This window comes from Somniosus microcephalus, chromosome 5 (genome assembly GCF_052327205.1).
Source record: "Somniosus microcephalus isolate GS21.2 chromosome 5, FLI_Smic_1.0, whole genome shotgun sequence".
In the NCBI taxonomy this organism is placed as follows: domain Eukaryota; kingdom Metazoa; phylum Chordata; class Chondrichthyes; order Squaliformes; family Somniosidae; genus Somniosus; species Somniosus microcephalus.
The window spans coordinates 13,821,338-13,845,999 of NC_140991.1; the positions used below are offsets into that span (position 1 = coordinate 13,821,338).

General features: G+C 48.3%; 1 protein-coding gene across 5 annotated transcripts in view; it reads right to left on the bottom strand.

Annotated features, from left to right (window-relative positions):
* LOC147116898 (uncharacterized) overlaps positions 1–24,662 on the bottom strand; it is a 347,723-nt gene that overhangs the window by 166,585 nt on the left and 156,476 nt on the right. For 4 of the 5 annotated variants that reach the window (XM_085987341.1, XM_085987339.1, XM_085987343.1 and 1 more), the window contains exons 19-21: positions 13,064–13,096; positions 6,443–6,478; positions 1,395–1,433 (exon numbers count right to left, since the gene is read on the bottom strand). In XM_085987341.1, coding sequence (XP_085843467.1) covers positions 1,395–1,433; positions 6,443–6,478; positions 13,064–13,096 — 108 coding nt within the window. The remainder of the gene's footprint in view (positions 1–1,394; positions 1,434–6,442; positions 6,479–13,063; positions 13,097–24,662) is intronic. The other variant, XM_085987340.1, reaches the window with a different exon arrangement.

Consider the following 24,662-nt stretch of genomic DNA (forward strand, 5'->3'; position numbering starts at 1 on the left):
CAACAATCCGCTAGTTTCATGGTTTTACTGATAATAGCTTTTTATTCCAGATTTATTTATTAACTGAATTTAAATTCCCCAGCTGCCACAGTGGGGTTTGAACTCTGGATCATTAGTCCAAGCTTCTGGATTACTCGTCCAATGACATAACCACGATGCTACCATACCCAATAACAGACTTCAGGAGGACAAAGAGGACATGGCAGATGAAATTTAACGCTGAGAAGTGTGAAGTGATTCATTATGGTCAGAAGAATAAGGAGTGGCAATATAAACAAAATGGTACAATTTTAAAGGGGGTGCAGGAACAGACAGAGACCTGGGTGTGTATGGACACAAATCCTTGAACGTGCAGGACAAGTTGAGAAGGTTGATAAAAAAGCATATGGGCTCCTTGGTTTTATAAACAGAGGCAGAGTGCAAAAACAAGGAAGTTATGCTAAACCTTTATAAAACGTCTGGTTAGGCCTCAGCTGGAGTACTGTGTCCGATTCTGGGCACCATACTTTAGGGAGCATGTCAAGGCCTCAGATAGGGTCCAGAAGAGATTTACTGGAATGGTACTAGGAATGAGGGACTTCAGTTATGTGGAGAGACTGCAGAAGTTGGGGTTGTTCTCCTTGGAGCAGAGAAGGTTAAGAGGAGGTTTGATAGAGGTGTTCAAAATCATGAATGGTTTTGATAGGGTAAATAAGGAGAAACTATTTTCAGTGACAGAAGGGTCGGTAACCAGAGGACACAGATTTAAGGTGATTTGCAAAAGAACATGAGAAAACATTTTTTTACACAGCGAGTTGCTGTGATATGGAATGCACTAACCTAAAACGGTGGTGGAAGCAGATGCAATAGTAAATTTCAAAAGGGAATTGGATAAAAAATTAAAGGGAAAAAATTTGCTGGGGTATGGGGAAAGAGCAGGGGAGTGGGACTTTTTGGATAGCCCTACCAAAGAGCTGGCACAGGCACAATGGGCCGAATGGCCTCCTTCTGTGCTGTATCATTCTATGATTCTATGATGTCCTTGCTGCTATAGGTTCTATAAACATTTCCATGCTGCTGAAAATTGCTGTTTTCACTCCTGACTATTCCACCCCTCTCCTTTAAGGTGTTGCTGCAGTCTCAAGATGATCGGCTACCCTACCAGATTTCCCACTCTCCCAAATAGGTAGCTGTCTATCAGTGATTAGCGCTGGCATGTCGTGTCTTGTGTGCTAATCATAAAGACTTTGAGCTTCAGTCTCACACTTTATGATAATGAGGCAGCATTTGCCCACACCACCTCAGAATCTTTTGGTCTAAGCAATATCCCACATTCCTGGGAAGCATTTGAACTATATTATTTTGGACAGGCCTCGGTACCCTTCAAACAATTATTTTCTCTTTCTAGAACTTACCCATTTCAAGAAATTCTTCTTCTTCACGTGCCAGCCTCTCTGTTGACAGAGAATATGAATCAGAGTCAAGATGTTATATCAAACAAAAGATGCTGTGTAACATACTAAATTATTTTCATTAAAAATGTTATCCCACCCCAAAAATGGAAGGAAAAGAATGAAAGAGAAAGAGAAATGTCAGTTTTATTCTGACATAGAGGTGCGGAATTGATCTTCGGCATTAGCGCAAAACAAGTGATAGTAAATCTGCAGCCCGTTTATAGATATTCTTTACATTGAAGTCAATGGAAATGAAACTTGAGCAGGGTGTAAAACAGGCTGCTGATTCACTATTGCTCGTTTTATGTTATTACCTGTGATATCTTGAGACACAGCATATAAAAACAACAGCACAACATGGCTTCCGGTAAGAACTGTACTGCACATGGCTTTATTATTATAGAGTCATAGAGTCATAGAGTCAAAGAGTAATACAGCACGGATAGAGGCCCTTCGGCCCATCGTGTCCGCGCCGGCCATCAAGCCCTGCCTAATCTAATCCCATATTCCAGCATTTGGCCCGTAGCCTTGTATGCTATGGCATTTCAAGTGCACATCCAAATGCTTCTTAAATGTTGTGAGGGTTTCTGCCTCCACAACCCTTTCAGGCAGTGAGTTCCAGAGTCCAACCACCCTCTGGGTTAAAAAGTTCTTTCTCAAATCCCCTCTAAACCTCCCGCCCTTTACCTTGAATCTATGCCCCCTAGTTATTGACCCCTCTACTAAGGGAAAAAGCTCCTCAGCATCCATCCTATCTATGCCCCTCATAATTTTGTACACCTCAATCATGTCCCCCCTCAGCCTCCTCTGCTCCAAGGAAAACAAACCCAATCTGCCCAGTCTCTCTTCATAGCCAAAGCGCTCCAGCCCTGGTAACATCCTGGTGAACCTCCTCTGCACCCTCTCTAACGCGATCACATCCTTCCTGTAGTGTGGCGACCAGAACTGCACACAGTATTCCAGCTGTGGCCTAACCAGTGTTTTATACAGCTCCATCATAACCTCCTTGCTCTTATATTCAATGCCTCGGCTAATGAAGGCAAGTATCCCATATGCCTTTTTTACCACCTTATCCACCTGTTCCGCCGCCTTCAGGGATCTGTGTACTTGCACACCCAGATCCCTCTGACCCTCCGTCTTGCCTAGGGTCTTACCATTCATTGTGTATTCCCTTGCCTTGTTAGTCCCCCCAAAGTGCATCACCTCGCACTTTTCCGGGTTAAATTCCATTTGCCACTGTTCCGCCCATCTGACCAACCCATCTATATCGTCCTGCAGACTGAGGCTACCCTCCTCGCTATTTACCACCCTACCAATTTTTGTATCATCCGCGAACTTACTGATCATACCCTTTACATTCATATCCAAGTCATTAATGTAGACCACAAACAGCAAGGGACCCAGCACCGATCCCTGTGGTACCCCACTGGCCACAGGCTTCCAGTCACAAAAACAACCTTCGACCATCACCCTCTGCCTTCTGCCACTAAGCCAGTTTTGTATCCAATGTGCCAAGGCACCCTGGATTCCATGGGCTCTTACCTTCTTGACCAGTCTCCTGTGCGGACTTTATCGAAGGCCTTACTGAAATCCATGTATACCACATCCACTGCGTTACCCTCATCCACACACCTAGTCACCCCCTCAAAAAATTAAATCAAATTAGTCAGACATGATCTTCCCTTGACAAAGCCATGTTGACTATCCCTGATTAATCCTTGCCTCTCCAAGTGGAGACAAATTTTGTCCCTCAGGATTTTTTCCAATAATTTTCCTACCACTGATGTTAGGCTCACTGGCCTGTAGTTCCCCGGTTTTTCCCTACTACCCTTCTTGAATAATGGTACTACATTGGCGGTTCTCCAGTCCTCTGGCACATCCCCTGTGGCCAGAGAGGCCTTGAATATATGTGTTAGAGCCCCCGCAATCTCCTCCTTTGCCTCACACAGCAGCCTGGGATACATTTCATCCGGGCCTGGGGATTTATCCATTTTTAGGCCAGCTAAAACCGCCAATACCTCCTCCCTCTCGATGTTAATATGTTCGAGCATATCACAGTCCCCCCGCCCTATTTCTATGTCTACATCGTCCTTCTCCATAGTGAAAACAGATGCAAAAAATTCATTTAGAACCCCTCCTACATCTTCCGGCTCCACACACAGATTGCCACTTTTGTCCCTAATGGGCCCTATTTTTTCCCTAGTTATCCTCTTACCCTTAATATACTTATAAAACATCTTCGGATTTTCCTTTATTTTGCTCGCCAGTGTTATTTCATGGCCCCTCCTTGATCTCCTAATTTCTTTTTTAAGTATCCCCCTGCACTTTTTGTACTCCTCTAGGGCTTCCTCCGTCTTTAGCCTTTTGTATCTACCAAAAGCCCTCCTTTTTTTCCTAATCCATTCTCGTATATCCCCTGACATCCAAGGTTCCCTGTGGTTTTTGGAACCACCCTTGACCTTTACGGGAACATGTTGCCATTGTATGATCTCAATCTCCCTTCTGAAAGCCTCCCATTGCTCCGATGCGGATTTTCCTACAAGTAGCTGATCCCAGTCCATTTTGGCCAGATCCTGCCTTATCCTATTAAAATCGGCCTTCCCCCAATTTAGAACCTTTATTTCCGGCCCATCCCTGTCCTTTTCCATGACCACCTTAAATCTTACCATATTATGGTCACTATCACCAAAGTGCTCACCTACTAGCACTTTTTCCACTTGGCCGGCCACATTCCCTAGAATTAGGTCCAGTACCGCCCCCTCTCTTGTAGGACTTTCTACATGCTGGCTCAAAAAGCTCTCCTGGATGCACTTTAAGAATTCTACACCCTCTGAGCCTTTCACACTCTGACTATCCCAGTTAATATTGGGGAAGTTGAAATCCCCCATTATTATTACCCTATTATTTGCACATTTCTCTGAGATTTGCCTACATATCTGTTCCTCTATCTCCCCCTGACTGTTTGGAGGCCTATAGTACACTCCCAGCAAAGTGCTTGCCCCCTTTTTGTTTTTAAGCTCCACCCATATGGCCTCATTAGAGGACCCTGCTAATGTATCATCCCTCCTTACTGCAGTAATTGACTCCTTAATTAATATTGCGACACCCCCTCCTCTTATACCTCCCCCTCTGTCTCGCCTGAAGATTCTGTACAGGCAGCACGGTGGCATAATGGTTAGCACTGTTGCCTCACAGCGCCAGGGACCCGGGTTCAAATCCGGCCTCGGGTGACTGTCTGTGTGGATTTTGCACATTCTCCCCGTGTTTGCGTGGGTTTTCTCCGGGTGCTCCGGTTTCCTCCCACAGTCCAAAGATATGCGGGTTAGGTTGATTGGCCGTGATAAAAAAAATTTAAAAAAATTGGCCCTTAGTGTTAGGGGGGATTAAATACGTGGGGTTACGGGGATAGGATAGGGCTTGGGTGGGATGGCTGTCGGTATAGGGACCGGGTGCTAGGGTTTGGATGATCAGCCATGATCTCGTTGAATGGCGGAGCAGGCTCGAAGGGCCGAATGGCCTACTCCATCTTCTATGTTTATGTACCCCGGAATATTGAGCTGCCAATCTTGCCCTTCCCTCAACCATGTCTCCGTGATAGCAACAATATCATACTCCCATGTGTTTATCAACACCTTCAGTTCATCCACCTTACTTGCAAGACTCCTTGCATTAAAATAGATGCCATCCAGCCTTGCCCTTATATTATTATATTATATACATCAGTAGTCCACCAGATGGCTCTATTACATCACCGAAGGCCGATATTACTATGAGAGACTCAAACGGGTAGGCCTCCCTCCCAGTGAAACAATCCTACTACAAATAGTGAGGGATCAAAATTCAACCCAGCCTGAGAGCCACTCTAAACCTGTCACATACAGGATAGGAATTCAATTTTCTCATGTTAGCAGTATGCAGACCCTGGCCTAGTATTTCCAAATAGTGTGTCATCAGGGCAAGTAGCTTTTGTTAACAAAATGGGGCAGAAGCTGTTTACACCTGTTTTCTGCCCTCAAATCAAATTCCCTCGGGCTTCTTGGTTCTTTCCATGATCCACCTGCTGATTCCTCATATACATATATTGGAATAATAAGGACCAGTAGTGCTGCAGCTTTTACACTCGCAAAGCAATCGGGGTAAGTTAGACTGAGAATTATAAGGCTGCTGCCAGGATCACCTAAGACAAATGTAAAGGAGGAGTGTCTGAGCCTGAAACATACAGAAAGTTTCAGTAGCAATTTCTGCAGCTGGGAACAACTTTTTGCAGTGATTGTTTTTGGTAATCTGCCTACACAGATCTGGTCTTGCACTGCTCTGACAGTATGAGACCACAAGAAACTTTCACTCTCACCCCAAGTGAGGGATTTTCAGGTATGCATTCCCTATGTGCACAGTCTTATATGCCAATATCATGGAAGAGGAGAGGAACACAAGATGGAGGAAAGGAGAGTCAAGCAGCATTTAAGGAGGATCGACACTGCTAGATATTACCCCCCATAGAATATACAGGCAGCACAGATCATATATGAGGGCTTTAGTGCGGAGATGTGTATAAGCAGAATATGCTTCACCAAAGAGACAATAGGGCAGCTCTATGACCTGCAGCCACGGTCAGCTGCCTGCACTGCTGTCACTGAGGCTATGAAGGTGACCACCACACTTATCTTTTATGACACAAGTTCATTTCAGACAGCCAGGGAATCTGTACTACCAGCTAGGGTGCAGTACAGGTATGCATTTGCCAAGTGACTCATGCACTTTACAGGAAAACTGCAGGCTTAAGATTCAAAGCATTTCAGTGGTTTGTGTCACAAGCAGTATTGCAATTTAATGAATATTGGAAATCCTATTATAGCGCCACCAGGTGGCGCTGCAGGAAATGGTTATGGTTTTTACATGAGAATGTCGATAGGATTATAGTTACATGGAACTTTTCAACACGCGACAAACATACTGATTTTAATACTCGATGTTGAATATGTGTGAAATAAAATCGTCCTTTAACTTACGTTCTTCTGCAGTTTGTTCCATGCTTACAGCTCCAGCTGCGAATAAGCAATATAAGTAGTCAGTACAAACTTATATGAAAATTTCAACTACCGATTGCCAATAATCATAGAAACCTGCAGCACAGGAGGAGGCCCGTTGTGCCTGTGCTGGCTCTTTGAAAGAGCCGTCGTGCTTAATCCCACACCCCCCGCTTTTTGACCGTAACCCTGGAAGTTCCTCATCCCCAAGTTCCTGTCCAACTCCCTTTTAAAATTATTGATGGAATCAGCTTCCACCCCCTCTTCAGGTTGAGCGTTCCAGATCCCGACAACTCCCAGAGTGAAGAAATTTCTCCTCATCTCCCCTCTAGATCTTTTGCCAATGATTTTAATTCTATGACCACTAGTTATTGACCCACTCGCTAGAGGGAATTGTTATTCTCTATCTATCAAACCCCCTCATCATCTTGAAAACCTCTATTAGGTCACCTCTTAACCTTCTCTGTTCCAGGGAGAACAGTCCTAACTTTTCCAACCTCTTCTCATAACTGACGTCCCTCATCCCTGGTAACATCCTGGTAAACCTCCTCTGCACCCTCTCCAAGGCCTTTACATCTTTCCTGAAGTGTGGTGCCCAGAATTGTCCACAATACTCCAGCTGAGGCCTAATCAGTGATTTATAAAGTTCGAGCATGATCTCTTTGCTTCTATATTCTATGCCTCCATTTATAAGCCCAAGTAACATGTATGCTTTTTTAAGCACCTACACAAATCATTAAATGATAGGGTAAATTGATAAAGCTGTACCAAAAGCATCCGAGACCCAGGGGGCAAAATTCGGTTGCTTTGTGCCTCCCGTTAGCGTCCGGGTGCGGTGCCGCTAACGCCTCCCACGAAATTCAGCAGGAGGTTAGCAGTAGCCGGGAGTGCCCCGCGGCACTGCACCTCCAGCGATGACGTCATCGCCATGCGCAGCGCCCCGCTCGTGCCCCGGCCCCAGCTGCAAACTTGGGTCGCGTCCCCTGACCTACCGCCGGATGCTATGTTTGGCAGGGTCAGGGTGGCATTTTAGTGGCCGGGGCGGCGCAAATTAAAGGGCAGGTGCCGGGTGGCCTTTTTTTTGGGGCCGCCTGCCAGCACCTGCCCCCTCTCGCCTCCCCCTGCGGGGTGCCAGTCGCGATTGGTCAGCCCGGCACTCCTCTTGAGTGCCAGGCTCTTTTGCCGGCACCCCGCTCCCCAGTTGTCCAATATTGCCCTGGTGCCCCTCCCCTTTAATCAGTGGAGGAGGGCCTGCAGTACCGTGGTGCTGCTGCACGTAGCGCCGTGATATTCAATGGGAGCGCCCCAAGAGGGAGGGGGAGCGCTTCCAGTAGCGCCTCGCCTCCTGCTTGGGGCGCTACCATTCAATTTTGGGCACGGGGGTGCTAACATTTTTGGGGCGCTAAAAGTAGCAAAGGGAGCGTGACCCAATTCCCCCCCCCCCAAGGTTTTATCAGTGAGAACACAGAGTACAAAAGCAAAGGGGTAACACTAAATGTATTATATTAATCATTAGTTAGGCCATAGTTAGAATACTGTATCCAGTTTTGGGTGCCCTAATTTAGGAAGTCAAGGCCATGGAGAAGTTAATAAACATTCACTAAGATGATATCAGGGATTATAGGGCTTAATAATGCGAAGAGACCAGAGAAACTGGGGCTCTTTTCACTAAAACAAAGATGGTTAAGAAGATATCTGAAGAGGTTTTGATAAGATAAATTGGTAAAAAAAAGGAACTATTTCCATGGTTGGTGAGTTGGTAGCTAGATAGCATGAATTTAAGATCATCACCAAAAGAACAGAGGGAGTGGCTAGAAGATTTTTTTTTAATACAGTCTGTTGTTAGGACATGGAATACCCCACCAGGAACAGTGGGAACCAGAATCCATTATAAAAGATAATGGCCTAGAAATTCACTATGGCCTCGCCAGCTGGCTAACGGCCAAAAGTTAGCGCTGGGCGCGGAGCCATGTGCGACCGTCAAATATTCACTTTTTGCGCCCCAAGTCGGAACCGGGCGCTATTCCAGGGTGTGCCCGCCCCCGCTTGGGGTGCTGAAACTGAATTTCAGCGCTCTAAGTGCCGCTGCGCCACCCGATGCGGTGCGGCAGGCTGCGGTACTGCAGGCCTCCTCCTTCTCTTAAGGTGGAGGTGCCTGCAACGGGGAGATCGCCGCTGGATTGTGCCGGCAAATGAGCCCGGCACCACGGAGAAGTGCCGGGCTCGCGGAAAGCAGCTGGCAATGCCGCGGGGGGGTGGTGGAGGAGGCCGGGGAAGGAGGTGCGGGCAGGCCGCACCTCCACCTTTATGCGCCCCACTAAGGCTGCAGTAAGGCCCTGGTCTCCGGATGTTAGTAGCGGCCGCCACGGAGGAGGCGGCGGCAACTGAATATGGGCGTCGGGCCGGCATCGGGGCGGAAACGGGGCACTGCGCACACCGATGACGTCATCGGTGCCGGCGCAGCGCTACCGGCTACGGCCGCCATTACCGCCGAGCTCAATATCAGCGCAACCTCCTCTACTGGCGCAGAAGCCCTCTTTAGGCGGTAACTGGGCGCAAAGCTTGCAGCGCCTTACTGAATTTCTAGGCCAATCTGCCTGACAGGGGAAGTTCAAAACACAATGGCCTAGAAATTCAGTTGCTTGCGCCAGCCAGTAGCGCCTTAGGAGGAGATGTTGGGCGCTACGCGGCTAGCGGCCGGGCGCAGCGCGATCTGCGCCTCTCCCCAACTTCACTAACGATTTAGCGGCGGCGCAAAGCCTTTGCGCGCGCTCAGCTGCGCGCGCAGATCCTGACGTCATTTCATCATGCAACGCCCTTTGTGCGCCCCAAACCGGAAATTCAGTGGCGCCGCCCTTCTTTGCGCCTGGCGCCCCCAGCGACTGGTAGAGGGAAACGGTTCCCAGTCGCTGCGGGGCGCGGGGGGCGCTATTTAAAGGGGACTCCTCCTGCAGTATAAGTGGCAGCCAATTTGTGCCAATCCTTCTGTGTGAGAGACGGATATTTGGAGAGAGACAAAGGCAGAGACCTTTGTGCTTTGACTCAGCGCTTGCACTGGTATTTGTGGCTTCAGGCCAGAACTTTGCACTTGGACTTCACTTTCAGTGCCATAAGAACATAAGAACATAAGAACATAAGAAATAGGAGCAGGAGTAGGCCAATCGGCCCCTCGAGCCTGCTCCGCCATTCAATAAGATCATGGCTGATCTGATCCTAACCTCAAATCTTCTATCACTCTGCATCCACCCGAACCCATGTGATCTCCCGGGAGAGGCGAAAAACCAGATAAAGACCCAATGGCCAATTTGGGAGAAAAAAATCTGGGAAATTCCTCTCCGACCCATCTAGGCGATCGAAATTCTTCCAGGAGATCACTCTGTCCCTATATTTTCTACAGTACTTACCTTCTGTAAAGGCGATCTCCACCCCAGCCAGGAACAGGAATAAAACCATCTCCTGAAATCTAACACAGAATTAGAACACAGTAGGAGCAGAACAAGGCTACACGGCCCCTGGGCCCACTCCACTACCCACAGGGCCATGACCATTCCGAACCTAGACTCATGTCCAATTTCCTGCCCGCTCCCCGTAACCCTTAATTCCCTTTACTTCTAGGAAACTATCTATTTCTGTTTTAAATTTATTTAATGATGTAGCTTCCACAGCTTTCTGGGGCAGCAAATTCCACAAACCTACCACCCTCTGAGTGAAGAAGTTTCTCCTCATCTCAGTTTTGAATGAGCAGCCCCTTATTTTAAGATTATGCCCCCTAGTTCTAGTTTCACCCATCATTGGGAACATCCTCACCGCATCCACCCGATCAAGCCCCTTCACAATCTTATATGTTTCAATAAGATCGCCTCTCATTCTTCTGAACTCCAATGAGTAGAGTCCCAATCTACTCAACCTCTCCTCATATGACCACCCCCTCATCCCCGGGATTAACCGAGTGAACCTTCTTTGTACTGGCTCGAGAGCAAGTATGTCTTTTCTTAAGTATGGACACCAAAACTGTAAGACAGGATATGCTCTCACTGCAGTCAGGGAGTAGTTGAGACAGAGATGCACTTCCTCACAGCCTGTGGAAAATATCAGGGCATCAGAGAGAATTTCTATCAAAAATTCTCACAAATATGCCCTGAATTCAGAAATCTGACTGACAACCAAAAACTCCCATTCCTACTGGGGGAGGAGAGAAGCTGTGTAACACTGGCGGCACACTATGTTACAGCTTGCCATGAACAGAGGGACAACCAGTAAACTAAGACAAGAGTATATATAAACAAGACGAAAATATATTTATAAACTCAGGGATATACCTGTTTATACACTGTATGAATGGAACCGCGTTTATGTGTTCAACCATAAATGTATTTTGATGCTTTGGCAACATAAGATGTACCTTATCATGCCAATAAAGCGATTTGTATTGTATTGTATTGTATTGTATGCAGTATTCCAGGTGCGGCCTCACCAATACCTTGTACAACTGCAGCAATACCTCCCTGTTTTTATATTCCAACCCCCTAGCAATAAAAGCCAACATTCCATTGGCCTTCTTAATCACTTGCTGCACCTGCATACTAACTTTTTGAGTTTCGTGCACCAGGACCCCCAGATCCCTTTGTACTACAGTACTTTCCAGTTTCTTGCCATTAAGATAATAACTTGCTCTATGATTTTTCCTGCCAAAGTGCATAACCTCACACTTTCCAGTATTGTATTCCATCTGCCAAATCTCTGCCCACTTACTTAGCCTGTCTATGTCCCTTTGCAGGTTTTTTATGTCCTCCTCACTCACTACTTTCCGTCCCATCTTTGTATCATCTGCAAACTTTGATATGTTACACTCGGTCCCCTCCTCCAAATCGTTAATATAGATTGTAAAGAGTTGGGGACCCAGCACTGACCCCTGCGGAACACCACTAGTTACTGGTTGCCAATCTGAGAACGAACCATTTATCCCAACTCTCTGCTTTCTGTTAGAGAGCCAATCCTCCACCCACGCCAGAATATTACCCCCAATCCCGTGATTTTTTATCTTGAGCAATAATCTTTTGTGTGGCACCTTGTCAAATGCCTTTTGGCCATAGCCTTGAGTCGCCACTTATAATGGGGGCTGCAATGGGAGGAAACGTTGGCTTTCTGCATTGCATTCAAAGGGATCAGAGATGCCATGAGAGAGTGCCAGTCATGGCCAGACGGAGAAGGGCCAACAGGCGTCGGCACAGGAGGCCTTACCCACCCAGGGTATACCGCCAGCAGTTCTCATATCTGAACATGTCTGAGGAGCAGTGTGTTCAGAGGCTGCGATTCAGAAGGGAGGTGGTCACTGAGATCTGCCACCTGCTTCGCAGAGATCTGCAGCCACAGCTGAGGAGCAGGACGTCTCTGTCAGTGGCAGTGAAGGTGACGGTGGCTCTCAACTTCGATGCCACTGGCTCCTTCCAATCCACTACTGGGGACATTGCCAACATCTCCCAGTTCGCGGTACATTGCTGCATCCGCCAGATGACCAATGCCCTTTTCAGAAGGAGAAGTCAGTACATCTCCTTCCCCATGACCCTGGACAAGCAGCAAGAGCGTGCAATGGGATTTGGAAGAATAGCAGGCTTCCCCATGGTTGAGGGCGTAGAACTGATGAACCAGCAATGGTCAGGCCTTGCTTCAGGGCTGCAGTGTGCAGGGCATGGCAGCCAAACAAGTCGACCCTTCCCCTTTAAGAGCTGACCGGCGACAGCGTGTCTGCCTTCATTGAGCAACTCGCCGCACCTGCGCTGTGCCCGTCCTCGGTGTTAGCGCCCCGGATCACCGGCTTAGTGCCTAATGATAGTCATGCATCACCTGCTTTAGCGCAGCAGCAACCTCTTGGGGCGATGCAACTGAATATCGGCGAAGGTGGCGTTAACTTGCGCCGGGCGCAAAATATAGCGACCGCCCGCCTGTAGCGCCCCAAACGTGGCTATACTGAATTTCTAGGCCAATGGATGGTAAGATGCATGGGGTTGGGTACTCGCAGAATGAGATTTAATTGGTTCAATGGCCTTTTCATGCTCTTGATGTTTCTTATATTCTTTACAGACTGATCACTGTAATGCTGTGAGGTTTTTTTTCAGGTTCTGCTGAGCACTTGTTAAAACTCAATCTCCACAGATTCTGAAATCCTACAGGTGGCTGGCCATCAGGCTCTAAGACCGGAAATACTCACACCAATGATGCAAGCACACAGACTGCAAGGGGATTCCCTTGACTCAAGTCAATCTACTTTCCAGTCCCTGAAACGCTACATGGATGGATGGAGTAATGATGTAAATATAATCACTTGGAATTTCCATGGGGGTTCTCTTGATCTCCTGCTATAACTTTGGTGGAAGATTGCTATTTCTCCAGGGTTTCTGTCGAAGTTACAGCAGGAGATCGGGAGAACCCTGCGGGTATTCTCCCCCAAAATATAAAAACATTTTATTTGAAAAATAAATCCAGGGAGCTGTCCTGGAGGCAAGTAGTTTCTACTGATTAACACCAACAATTGGAGCTTTAAAAACACAATTTTGGTCAAAACAAAATCTTTGAAATGAAATTTCTCCTTATTGTACAACTTACCTACACCTAATTCTTCAGCCAACATTTCGTTCCCTGTTGACAGAGAATAGAAATAGGTTCAAAAAAGTACTGAGTGTTTCTATCAAAGCACAAGTACAACAATTTAGAGCAATTAATTATTTACTGGTATGAACTATTAAAGGATGTAATAAGGAAGTAAAACTGTAGGCTTTGTGCTTGCCATCGATCTTGCAGGAGGGTTCTTACAACTGTATTACCTCTTCAACAAATTTTTCAATCAATTTTCCGGCATTTTTTTTTGAAGGCATTAAATTGCTGGAAAATATAGTTCCACAAGCACCAGAAACCATCACTTGATGATATTTTACTATGGAGGGTCTGGGGGTGGGTAGGGGCAGGGGAAGTTGAGCTGAGATCATTGGCTAGTGATCTGCAGCAGAAACTATGGTTGATTCTTCCCTCCCAGAAACACCAAGGCCAACTGTATTATCTCTGCCATCACCAAGAGTTGTTGCTTTCGTATCTTTGCACACTTCCCTTGGAGAATAGTGTAAAATAGTGGAAGAATTCACAGGCTGCAACATGAATGCTCCTTCCATGGTCATAACCATCTTTATGACTGGCTCTGTTGCAAAGAAGGGAGGGAAAAAGAGTGGCAGGGCTATAGTAATAGGGGATTCGATTGTAAGGGGAATAGATAGGGGTTTCTGTGGTCGCGACCGAGACTCCAGGATGGTATGTTGCCTCCCTGGTGCAAGGGTCAAGGATGTCTCGGCGCGGGTGCAGAACATTCTGGAGGGGGAGGGGGAACAGCCAGTTGTCGTGATACATGTTGGTACCAACGACGTAGCTAAAAAAAGGGAAGAGGTCCTACAAGTAGAATTTAGGGAGTTAGGAGCCAAGCTAAAAAGTAGGACCTCGAAGGTAGTAATCTCTGGATTACTACCAGTGCCACGTGCTAGTAAGAGTACAGAGAACAGGATAGTTAGGCTAAATACGTGGCTTGAGCAGTGGTGTAAGAGGGAGGGTTTTAAATTTTTGAGGCATTGGAACCAGTTTTGTGGTAGGTGTGACCTATACAAAAGGGACGGTCTACACCTGTGCAGAGATGGAACTGATGTTCTCGGGGTAATTTTTGATAAAGCAGTTCGGGAGCATTTAAACTAGTATGGCAGGGGGCTAGAAACCTATGTAGTGAAATAGAGGAAAGTGAAAGGCAGACAGAAATAAATGGTAAAAGGGTGAGGAACAAAAAACAAAGGGCCAAACTAATTCATAAAAAATGTGAGCATAAAAAAAGCCTGAGGGTTTTATACCTTAATGCGAGAAGCATCAGGAACAAGGTAGATGAATTAGCTGTGGAAATAGAGGTTAATAATTATGATCTAATTGGGATTACGGAAACATGGTTGCAGGGTGAGCAGGGCTGGGAGCTTAACATACAGGGGTATTCAGTATTTAGGAAGGATCGACAAAAAAGAAAGGGAGGAGGGGTAGCATTGCTAGTAAAAAAGGGGATAAATGCAATTGAAAGGAAGGATATTAACTCAGTTAATACAGAATCTATATGGGTGGAGCTAAGAAATAGCGAGGGGCGAAAAACATTAATAGGAGTGGTATATAGGCCTCCAAATAGTAAAATAGAGGTTAGGGAGGGCATCACGAGGGAAATTAGAGAAGCGTGCAATAAGAGCACAGCTGTCATCATAGGTGACTTTAACTTACATATAGATTGGACTAGCCTAATCAGTAAAAATAATGAGGAGGAGGAATTCCTTGAGTGTTTAAGGGATGGTTATCTGGATCAATATGTCGAGGAACCAACTCGGGAACAGGCTATATTGGACTGGGTACTGTGCAATGAGAAGGGACTAATCAGTAATCTTGTTGTACGGGGACCCTTGGGTCAGAGCGATCATAACATGATCGATTTCTCACTCGAAATGGAGAGCGAAGAAATTGACTCAGAGACTAAGGTCCTGAATTTAAACAAGGGGAATTATGATGCCATGAGACGGGAACTGAGTAGGTCTGATTGGACAACGTTCCTGGGAGGACTGGAGGTAGATAAACAATGGCAAACATTTAAAGATAGAATGACAAAATTGCAAAAATTGTTTATACCAATCTGGCATAAAAGGAAATCTAAAAAGGTGACTCAACCGTGGATAACAGGGGAAATTAGAGACAGCATAAAATCCAAAGATAGGGCGTATAAAATAGCCAAAAAAAGCGCCAGAGCGGAAGATTGGGAACAGTTTAAGATAGAGCAAAGGAGGGCAAAGGGCATAATCAAGAGGGGCAAAATAGCTTACGAAAACAAGCTGGCGGAAAATATAAAAACTAACTCCAAAAGCTTTTATAAGTATATCAAAAGGAAAAGACTGGTGAAAACCAAAGTTGGTCCATTGCAGTCAGATACGGGGGAATATATAATGGGAAATAAGGAAATGGCAGATCAACTAAATGCATACTTTGGGTCAGTCTTTACGAAGGAAGACACAAAAAACCTCCCTGGGATATCGGGAAAAATAGGGACATTGGCAAAGGAGGAACTGACGCAAATCAATATCTCTAAGGATATGGTGTTAAGGAAGCTAAAGGGATTGAAGGTGGACAAATCCCCAGGGCCTGATAACATGCATCCTAGGGTACTGAAGGAGGTGGCCCTAGAGATAGCGGATGCACTAAGGATGATTTTTCAGAATTCATTAGACTCGGGAACAGTGCCCATGGATTGGAGGGTAGCTAACGTTACCCCACTATTCAAAAAGGGGGGTAGGGAAAAAGCAGGTAATTACAGACCTGTAAGCCTTACATCAGTTGTGGGCAAAATGCTGGAGTCCATCATTAAGGATGAAATAGCGGAGCACTTAGCAAATGGGGACAGGATAGGACAGAGTCAACATGGATTTACAAAGGGTAAATCGTGCTTGACTAATCTATTGGAATTTTTTGAGGGAGTAACTGGTAGAATAGATGGGGGAGAGCCAGTAGATGTGGTGTACCTGGACTTCCAAAAGGCCTTCGATAAGGTCCCACATAAAAGATTAGCATGGAAAATTGAGGCTCATGGGATAAAGGGGAAAGTATTGGCGTGGATAGGGAACTGGCTGTCAGATAGAAAACAGAGAGTTGGAATAAACGGCTCATTTTCTGAATGGCAGGCAGTAACAAGTGGGGTACCACAGGGATCTGTCCTGGGCCCCCAGCTGTTCACAATTTACATTAATGACCTGGATCAGGGAGTCGGATGCAGCATTTCCAAATTTGCAGACGACACTAAACTAGGAGGGGGGGTGGGCTCAGAGGAAGAGACCAGGAAGCTCCAGAGCGATTTGGACAGACTGGGCGATTGGGCGGATAAATGGCAGATGCACTATAATGTGGACAAGTGCGAAGTTATCCACCTTGGGTGCAGGAACGGGAGGGCAAATTATTATTTAAATGGCAATAGATTGGGAGAGGGGGAAGTACAGAGAGACCTGGGTGTTCTTGTACACCAGTCACTGAAGGCGAGCATGCAGGTGCAACAGGCGGTCAAGAAGGCAAACGGTATGCTGGCCTTCATAGCAAAAGGGTTAGAATACAGGAACAGGGATACCTTGCTGCAGCTGTACAGGGCACTGGTGAGACCACACCTCGAGTACTGTGTACAGTTTTGGTCGCCTCATCTGAGGAAGGATGTTCTTGCCATGGAGGGGGTGCAGCGGCGATTCACCAGGCTGATACCAGGAATGGCGGGAATGACCTATGAGGAGAGACTATGTAGTTTAGGGATGTACACACTGGAGTTTAGAAGATTGAGAGGGGACCTCATAGAAGTGTATAAAATTCTGACAGGTCTAGACAGACTGGATGCAGAAGGAATGTTTCCCTTGGCGGGTGAGAACAGAACTAGAGGACATAATTTAAGGATAAGGGCTAAACCATTTAGGACAGAGATGAGGGGGAATTTCTTCACTCAGAGAGTGGTGAACCTGTGGAACTCATTGCCACAGAGGGCAGTGTACGCCAGCTCATTAAATATATTTAAGAGGGAATTAGATATATTTCTACGGGCAAAAGGGGTTAAGGGTTACGGAGAGAAGGCGGGGACGGGATACTGAATTAAAGGATCAGCCATGATCTCATTGAATGGCGGAGCAGGCACGAAGGGCCGAATGGCCTACTCCTGCTCCTATCTTCTATGTATCTATGTATGTAACCATCTTTATACCAGCCAGTAGGGTTTTGTGGGCTCCCACAAGGAGGGGGGCACCTACACCCACTAGAATCAAGTATCCCTCTGGATAGCAACCCAGAATTCAGAGCTGAAGCTCCAGTCACCACTTGCCGGGACTGTATGGAGGGAGGTTCAAACCCTGCACCATCAGAGGCGGCTCGCTCCAGCATCCTGATTGCTGAAATAGCAGTTTTCAAAGGTGAGAGATCAAGCATGGGACTTGCATTTGAAAAAAAATTGGAGCTCATATTGAACACCAAAATCTCCCAGATCAGGTAGCATTGTTAGATGCAGGGTTATGCTTTCCCTTTATCTCAGTCCCTGCACTAGTGTGATATTTTTCCACTTTTCTTCAGTGGCTCTATTTTCTGAGGCCCCATGGCCCTGGCTGGAGTTACACATCACCGTCGGATGCACTCCATATGTAATTTTCTGCTTTAAAATTTGCAACCTTTTTGAAGGCCTGCGCTACTGACATGCATGGGCCTACTACTTTCATGTAAATGAGGGCATAATGAGCCATCACTGATTGTCTAAAGTCAGGTGAAGCTCCATCCCCAGCATGAGACTTGCCCATAAAAACTCAGCACAGGGCTTCAAATCTGCAAGGAAGCCACTCAAAGCTGGCGCTACAATTTTTAGTGCAATGTTTATTTTACTGCAATGTTTTAACGGCTTGCACTGAACATTGTGTATTTATTTGCATCCTTGGTGCTCACGTTCTGCAACACTTGGACAAAAGCTGTAACAGCTGAAGTTAAACTGGGAAACAAATGCTGCTTTATAGGTAACAACTTTAACCTTTGCGAGGATTAAGCTTGCTCGCTCCATAGCTGCTCCTCTGCATGATTTGGACGAGGAGGGTTATTTTGTTATGGGCCATCATTTGCAGATCCAGAGACATGAGAAGATGATACTTGTTGAGACAACACTACCCCAGGTTCAGGATACATAGACCACACAACTCACGAATAATGATGGACAGGAAAAGACCCTCTGGCCCATCCAGCTGTCCCACACAATTGTGATACCGTGTGTATCACAATATACACCTCTCCACCACACCCAAAACCATGTGATCCTTCTACCAGGGTATGTGGCACAAGATCCATTTTCAGTGACTCCACTTTCCTGCAGACATAACTGAGCTAATTGCTGAAAGCTGAAATACAAACCAAATCAAGGTCACAACCATATTGGAGTCCTACACAATAGGATTCTTCCCGGCTCCCACAATGAACATATGCCACATCAGCCAGCAGTCAGATCTGCATCAGGCAAATCACTTCAAGCAGGTCACTCATACAATATTTGCCTGAGGGAATCAGTTGTTCTGTTTCCAAGGAAAACAGCAACTGGAAAAGGTGCAGAGATTTCATTGGCCTTGTCCAGAGCACCATAGACAGCACTCAAGTGGCTATCAGTGCTCTTCGTGCCAGTGTCAGCAATGTCAATTGGTAGCACTCTCGCCTCTGAGTCAGAAGGTTGTGGGTTCAAGTCCCACTCCAGAGGCTTGAGCACAAAAATCTAGGCTGACACTCCAGTGCAGTAATAAGGGAGTGCTGCACTGTTGGAGGTGCCGTCTTTCGAATGAGCCGTTAAACCGAGGCTCTGTCTGCTATCAGGTGGACATAAAAGATTCCATGGCAGTATTTTGAAGAAGAGCAGGGGAGTTATCGGCGGTGTCCTGGCCAACATTTATCAATCAATCAACATCCCTTAAACAGATTATCTGTTCATTATCACATTGCTGTTTGTGGGAGCTTACTGTGCGCAAATTGGTTGCTGCATTTCCTACATTACAACAGTGACAACACTTCAAAAGAACTTCATTGGCTGTAAAGTGCTTTGGGACGTCCTGATCATGAAAGGCAAATCTTTCCTTTCTTTTTTCAACTTCTCATATCAATAGGAAGAAATTCCATTCCACACTCCTGTGAATAGAAGATCTCCCTCCTGGCCTCCAATTCTCCAAAGACGATAGCAGTTTTTGCAATGGATACAGTGCATGGTAGCACAGCTTACAAGAAGTAATTGAGACATTAGGATGACCCAGTGTAAAGAGGCACTACACCTTGTCTGGCATGTAAGTGTTCGGTGCAAAGGGCCACAGCTTGTGCTCGCTCCTGCATCGCTGAGAGGCAAAGGCTTTTCTACAAACTCCACAGAGCAAGAGGCAGCATTTACCTTGACACTCTAGCCTATGCCAGAAAAATTGTTTGCGTTTTTTTTAATGATATTCATCCACGGGACGTGGGCGTCGCTGGCGAGGCCAGCAATTGTTGCCCATCCCTAGTTGCCCTCGAGAAGGTGGTGGTGAGCCGCCTTCTTGAACCGCTGCAGTCCGTGTGGTGAAGGTACTCCCAGTGCTGTTAGGGAGGGAGTTCTAGGATTTTGACCCAGCGACAATGAAGGAACGCTAGCGCTAGTGAGTATAGAAAATGGAGGATAGCGCAGATGAATGCGTGGCTGGAGAGATGGTGCAAGAGGGAGGGCTTTAGATTCCTGGGGCATTGGGATCGGTTCTGGAGGAGGTGGGACCTGTACAGGCCGGACGGGTTGCACCTCAACAGGGCCGGAACCAATATCCTCGCGGGGAGGTTTGCTAGTGCTGTTGGGGAGGGTTTATACTAATTTGGCAGGGGGATGGGCACCAGGATGTAACATTAGAAAGGGGAAATAAAGTGATCAAAGGATTGGGAGAGGTAGAGAGCACTAATGTAAGAAATAGTAAGGTGGGGTCAAACTAACAGAGAATACAGGATGGTCTAAGATGGGTTTACAGTGTACGTATGTGAACGCACGAAGCTTAGTAAGCAAGGTAAGTGAGCTGCAGGCACAAATAGCCACATGGGAATATGATGTTGTGGCACTAACTGAGATCTACCTCAAAAAAGGGCAGGATTGGGTATTAAATATTCCTGGTTATAAAGTGTTCAGGAAAGATAGGGAAGGAAAGATAGAAGGTGATGTGGCAGTATTGGTCAAGGAGAATGTTACAGTGCTGGAGAGGAAGGATGTGCTGGAGGGGTCAAGGACAGAATCTATATGGCTAGAATTAAGAAATAATAGAGGTGCCATTACACTACTAGGTGTATTCTATAGACCACCAAATAGTGGGAAAGATATAGAGGAGCAAATTTGCAGAGAAATTACAGAGGGGTGCAAGAGCTATAGAGTAGTAATAATGGGTGACTTCAACTATCCTAATATAGACTGGGATAGTAACAGTGTTAAGGGCAGTGAAGGGGAAGAATTTCTGAAGTGTGTTCAGGAGAACTTTCTTAATCCCCGACAAGGGAGGAGGCATTGCTGGATCTGGTCCTGGGGAATGAGGTAGGTCAAGTGGATCAAGTGTCAGTAGGTGAACATTTAAGGAACAGTGATCATAGTATTATAAGGTTTAGATTAGCTATGGAAAAGGACAGGGTGCAATCTAGAGTGAAAGGCCTAGAAATTCAGTATAGCCACGTTTGGGGCGCTACAGCCGGGCGGCCGCTAAAGTTTGCGCCCGGCGCAACTTCGCGCCACCTTCGCCGATATTCAGTGGCATCGCCCCAAGAGGTTGCTGCAGCGCTAAAACAGGCGATGCACGACTATCATTAGGCGCTAAGCCGGCGGCCCGGGGCGAAACCCCCGAGGGCGGGCGCAGCGCAGCGAGTTGCTGATTGACAGCAGACACTCTGGCGCCGGTGAGCTCTTAAAGGGGGAGGGTGGATTTGTTTGCCTGCCACGCCCTGCACGCTGCAGCCCTGAAGCAAGGCCTGACCACTGCTGCTTGATCTGTACAACGCCCAGGGCTATGGAGAAGGCCAGGGAGAGAGCGCAGCGCTTCAGCGACGGTGACCTGAGGGTGCTGGTTGGCGCAGTGGAGCGCAGGCGTGATGTTCTGTTCCCTGAAGGTGGCAGGAGGCCGCTGCCCAGCGCCTATCAGAAAGCCTGGAGGGAGGTGTCAAACAGGGTGACCTCCAACAGCGTGGTTGCCAGGACTCCTGTGCAATGCCGAAAAAAGTTCAACGACCTCACTCGGGTTGTCAGGGTGAGTACCCTTTCCAGTGTCCTCCTCATCCCTGCATGTGCACCTCAGTTTATGGGCTAAGGGACCTGAAAGCCCTAATGCCCAGCCCTCATCCAGCAGCTATGGGACTGTCATGAAAATCACTTGCACATTCAGCACTTTACACACTGTAAAAGCTATTCGACCATGGGAGGCAGTACAGCCCAGATCAGGGCTTCACACTGTCAGGGCTAGTCCACCATGGGAGGCAGTGCAGACAAGATCAGGGCTTCACACTGTACTTAGAGGCCGTCCTTTCTCTTGCAGGGCAAGGTGGCGCACAACCGAAGGCAGCAGCGTGAGACCGGGGGAGGCCATCCTGACCTCAAACAGCTCTCCGACCTGGACCAGCGTGTGGAGCGCATTATGTCATGCCGGCTGATTGGCCCCGTCGCCAGTGGAGATGCCGACCCTGTTGTGGGCCCCAATGGTAAGGGCATCAGCTTTTTGACCTATCTCTTTCCACTTGCGCCTCAGAACAGCATCCTTTGCCACTGTCGGCCCAATGCAGTGCATAGCAGCACTCATGCCTCCCTCGCTGCCGCCCTGTCCTCACTCTAAAGCAACTCTTGTGCCTCCCTGCTTTCAGATGGTGAATCGCCAGGTGAGGAGGCGGGCCCTCAACCTGGAACTGTGAGTGAATCGGAGGGCGAGGAGGAGGAAGAGGAAGAGGAAGCCGGACCAACAGTGCCACCCTCAGCCGAGGCAGCCCATGGCAGTGATGGGGACACGTCTTCCCTGGAGGGGAGCCGGGGGGAAGGGTCGGAGGAGAGTGAAGCTCCGGGGCCCAGCGGCCTGCAGCAACGCGGGAGGGGTGGGGAAGCTCGGCGGCCTTCTCCGCGGAGGGTGAGTGCGGCCTCCAGTCCTGCTACGGTGAGCGCAGAGGAGGTGCGGCTCCTAGAGGAAATGGCCGCCCAGGCTGAGCGCAGGCACACTGAGCTCATGGCTGCAGTGGCAAGGATGCCTGACTCCATAGAGTCACTGTCAAGGAGTGTTCAGGAATTCGGGGCAGCACAGGCCAGGAGTCTGCAGGACTTCGCGGCAGCACAGGCGGCTTCTAGCCAAGTGCTCAGTCGTGCCGTCCATTCACTGGCTGGTGTCATGCGGACACAGACCAGGGCCACAAGGGCACTAACTGCTGCCACCCTCGCTGGATCGGCCAGGCATCGCCAGGGCACTCACCGCGCCGCAGCAGCCCAGCAGTCTGTGCTTCAGCAGTTTGCTGCGTATGCTGCAGTGCTGGCCCGTGCGAGTGCCAATGTCTCAGGCGACCAGGGAGTACCTGTGATCTGTCAGGTTGGCACCATTCCTGCAGCCGACACTGCCACTCCTCCATTGCAGCTGCCACCAGTCGCTGGACAGACTGCTGCCGCCCAAGCAGAGTTGGAGCAGTCAGCAGCCGGCCCCTCCAGGGCCAGAGCTGGTCCAGGCCGACCCCCAAGGGCATCTGCTGTCTCGCCATCTGACCCTCAGCAGCCTTCCCCCAGCCTTGCTGCAGCCACTGGGGTCCCATTGAGGAGGAGCTGCAGGGCGGGCAGGGGCCAGTCACGGACGCGAAAGGCATCACCCTCGCAGGGCAAAAAGTAGAGGGAGTGGCCAAGTGTTTTGTTTCACTTGTAAAGGCCGAGACTGGTGTATTTGTTTTTTTGGAAAGGCCGAGACTGGTCGATTTGTGTTTTTTGAAAGGCCGAGACTGTTCGATTTGTGTTTTTGGGGGAGGCTTCTCTCCATTAGTTTGTTATGTGGGAAGGGCACAGAGGTATCAAAGTAATAAATGTTCTTAAATCGCACTGTCCATGCATTCTTTTGGAAGTCCTGGTTGCCCTGCTCGGCTGAGGGCTTGTGGAGCGGCTACATTCATCTTGTGCCATAGCCATTCCCTGAGAGGGGGCCTAGAACCGACGTGCAATAAGCCGCCGACGGGCGGCCCTTGCACTTTCTGCCTCCCTCCTGTGCTGGTCCTCCTCCTCCTCCTCTGGTGGTCCTCCAATGTCTGGTGGCAGTGGCTGAGTCCTGCGGATAGCCAGGTTGTGCAGCATGCAGCACACGACCACGAAATGGGAGTCTCGCTCAGGCGAGTACTGTAGGGCTCCTCCGGAACGATCCAGACAGCGGAACCGTTGCTTCAGGACGCCGATTGTTTGCTCAATGATGTTCCTGGTTGCTTGATGGCTGTCATTGTATCCCTCTTCAGCAGGGGTGCTGGGCGCATGGAGCGGGGTCATCAGCCAGGTGCACAAAGGATAGCCTTTGTCCCCGAGAAGCCATCCTCGTGGGTGAGGCTGGGCCTGGAACATGTCTGCCACAGAAGTCTGGTGCAGGATGAAGGCATCGTGGCTGCTGCCTGGAAAGCGGGCATTGACAGCTAGGATGACCTGCCTGTGGTCACACACCAACTGCACGTTGAGCGAATGGTAGCCCTTCCGGTTGCGGTAATCCTCGGCATTCTCTAGAGGTGCCCGCAAAGCCACATGCGTGCAGTCAATGGCGCCCTGCACCATGGGGAAGCCCGCTAATGCTGCAAAGCCCATTGCACGCTGTTGCTGCTTGACAACGGCCATGGAGAAGGAGATGAACTGACGTCTCCTTCTGAAAAGGGCATTGGTCACCTGGCGGATGCAGCAATGTACGGCAAACTGGGAGATGTTGGAAATGTCCCCAGCAGCGGATTGGAAGGAGCCGGTGGCATAGAAGTTGAGAGACACCGTCACTTTCTCTGCCACCGACAGAGACGTCCTGCTCCTCAGCTGTGGCTGCAGATCTCCGCGAAGCAGGTGGCAGATCTCAGTGACCACCGCCCTTCGGAATCGTAGCCTCCGAACACACTGCTCGTCAGACATGTTCAGATATGAGAACTGCTGCCGGTATACCCTGGGTGGGTAAGGCCTCCTTAGCTGACGCCTGTTGCCCCTTCTCCGTCTGGCCATGACTGCCACTCTCTCACGGCGTCTCTGAGCCCTTTGAATGCAATGGAGAAGGCCAACGTTTGCACCCATTGCAGCCCCCATTATATGTTTCCAATCAATGCTATGACACTGAAGTTAAAGACAAGTGCAAAGCTGTGGCCTGAAGCCACAAGTACCTGTGCGAGTGTTGAGCCAAACCAGAAAGCTCTCTACCTTTGTCTCTCTGCAAAGATCCATCTCTCACAAAGAAGGAGTGTTGCAAAATGGCTGCCATTTGTACTGCAGGAGGAGTGCCCTTTAATTTGCGCCCCCTGCGCCCCGCAGCGACCGGGAACCGTTCCCCTCTACCAGTCGCTAGGGGCGCCAGCCGCACAATAGGCCGGCGCCACTGAATTTCCGGTTTGGGGCGCACAAAGGGCGTTGCACAATGAAATGACGTCAGGATCTGCG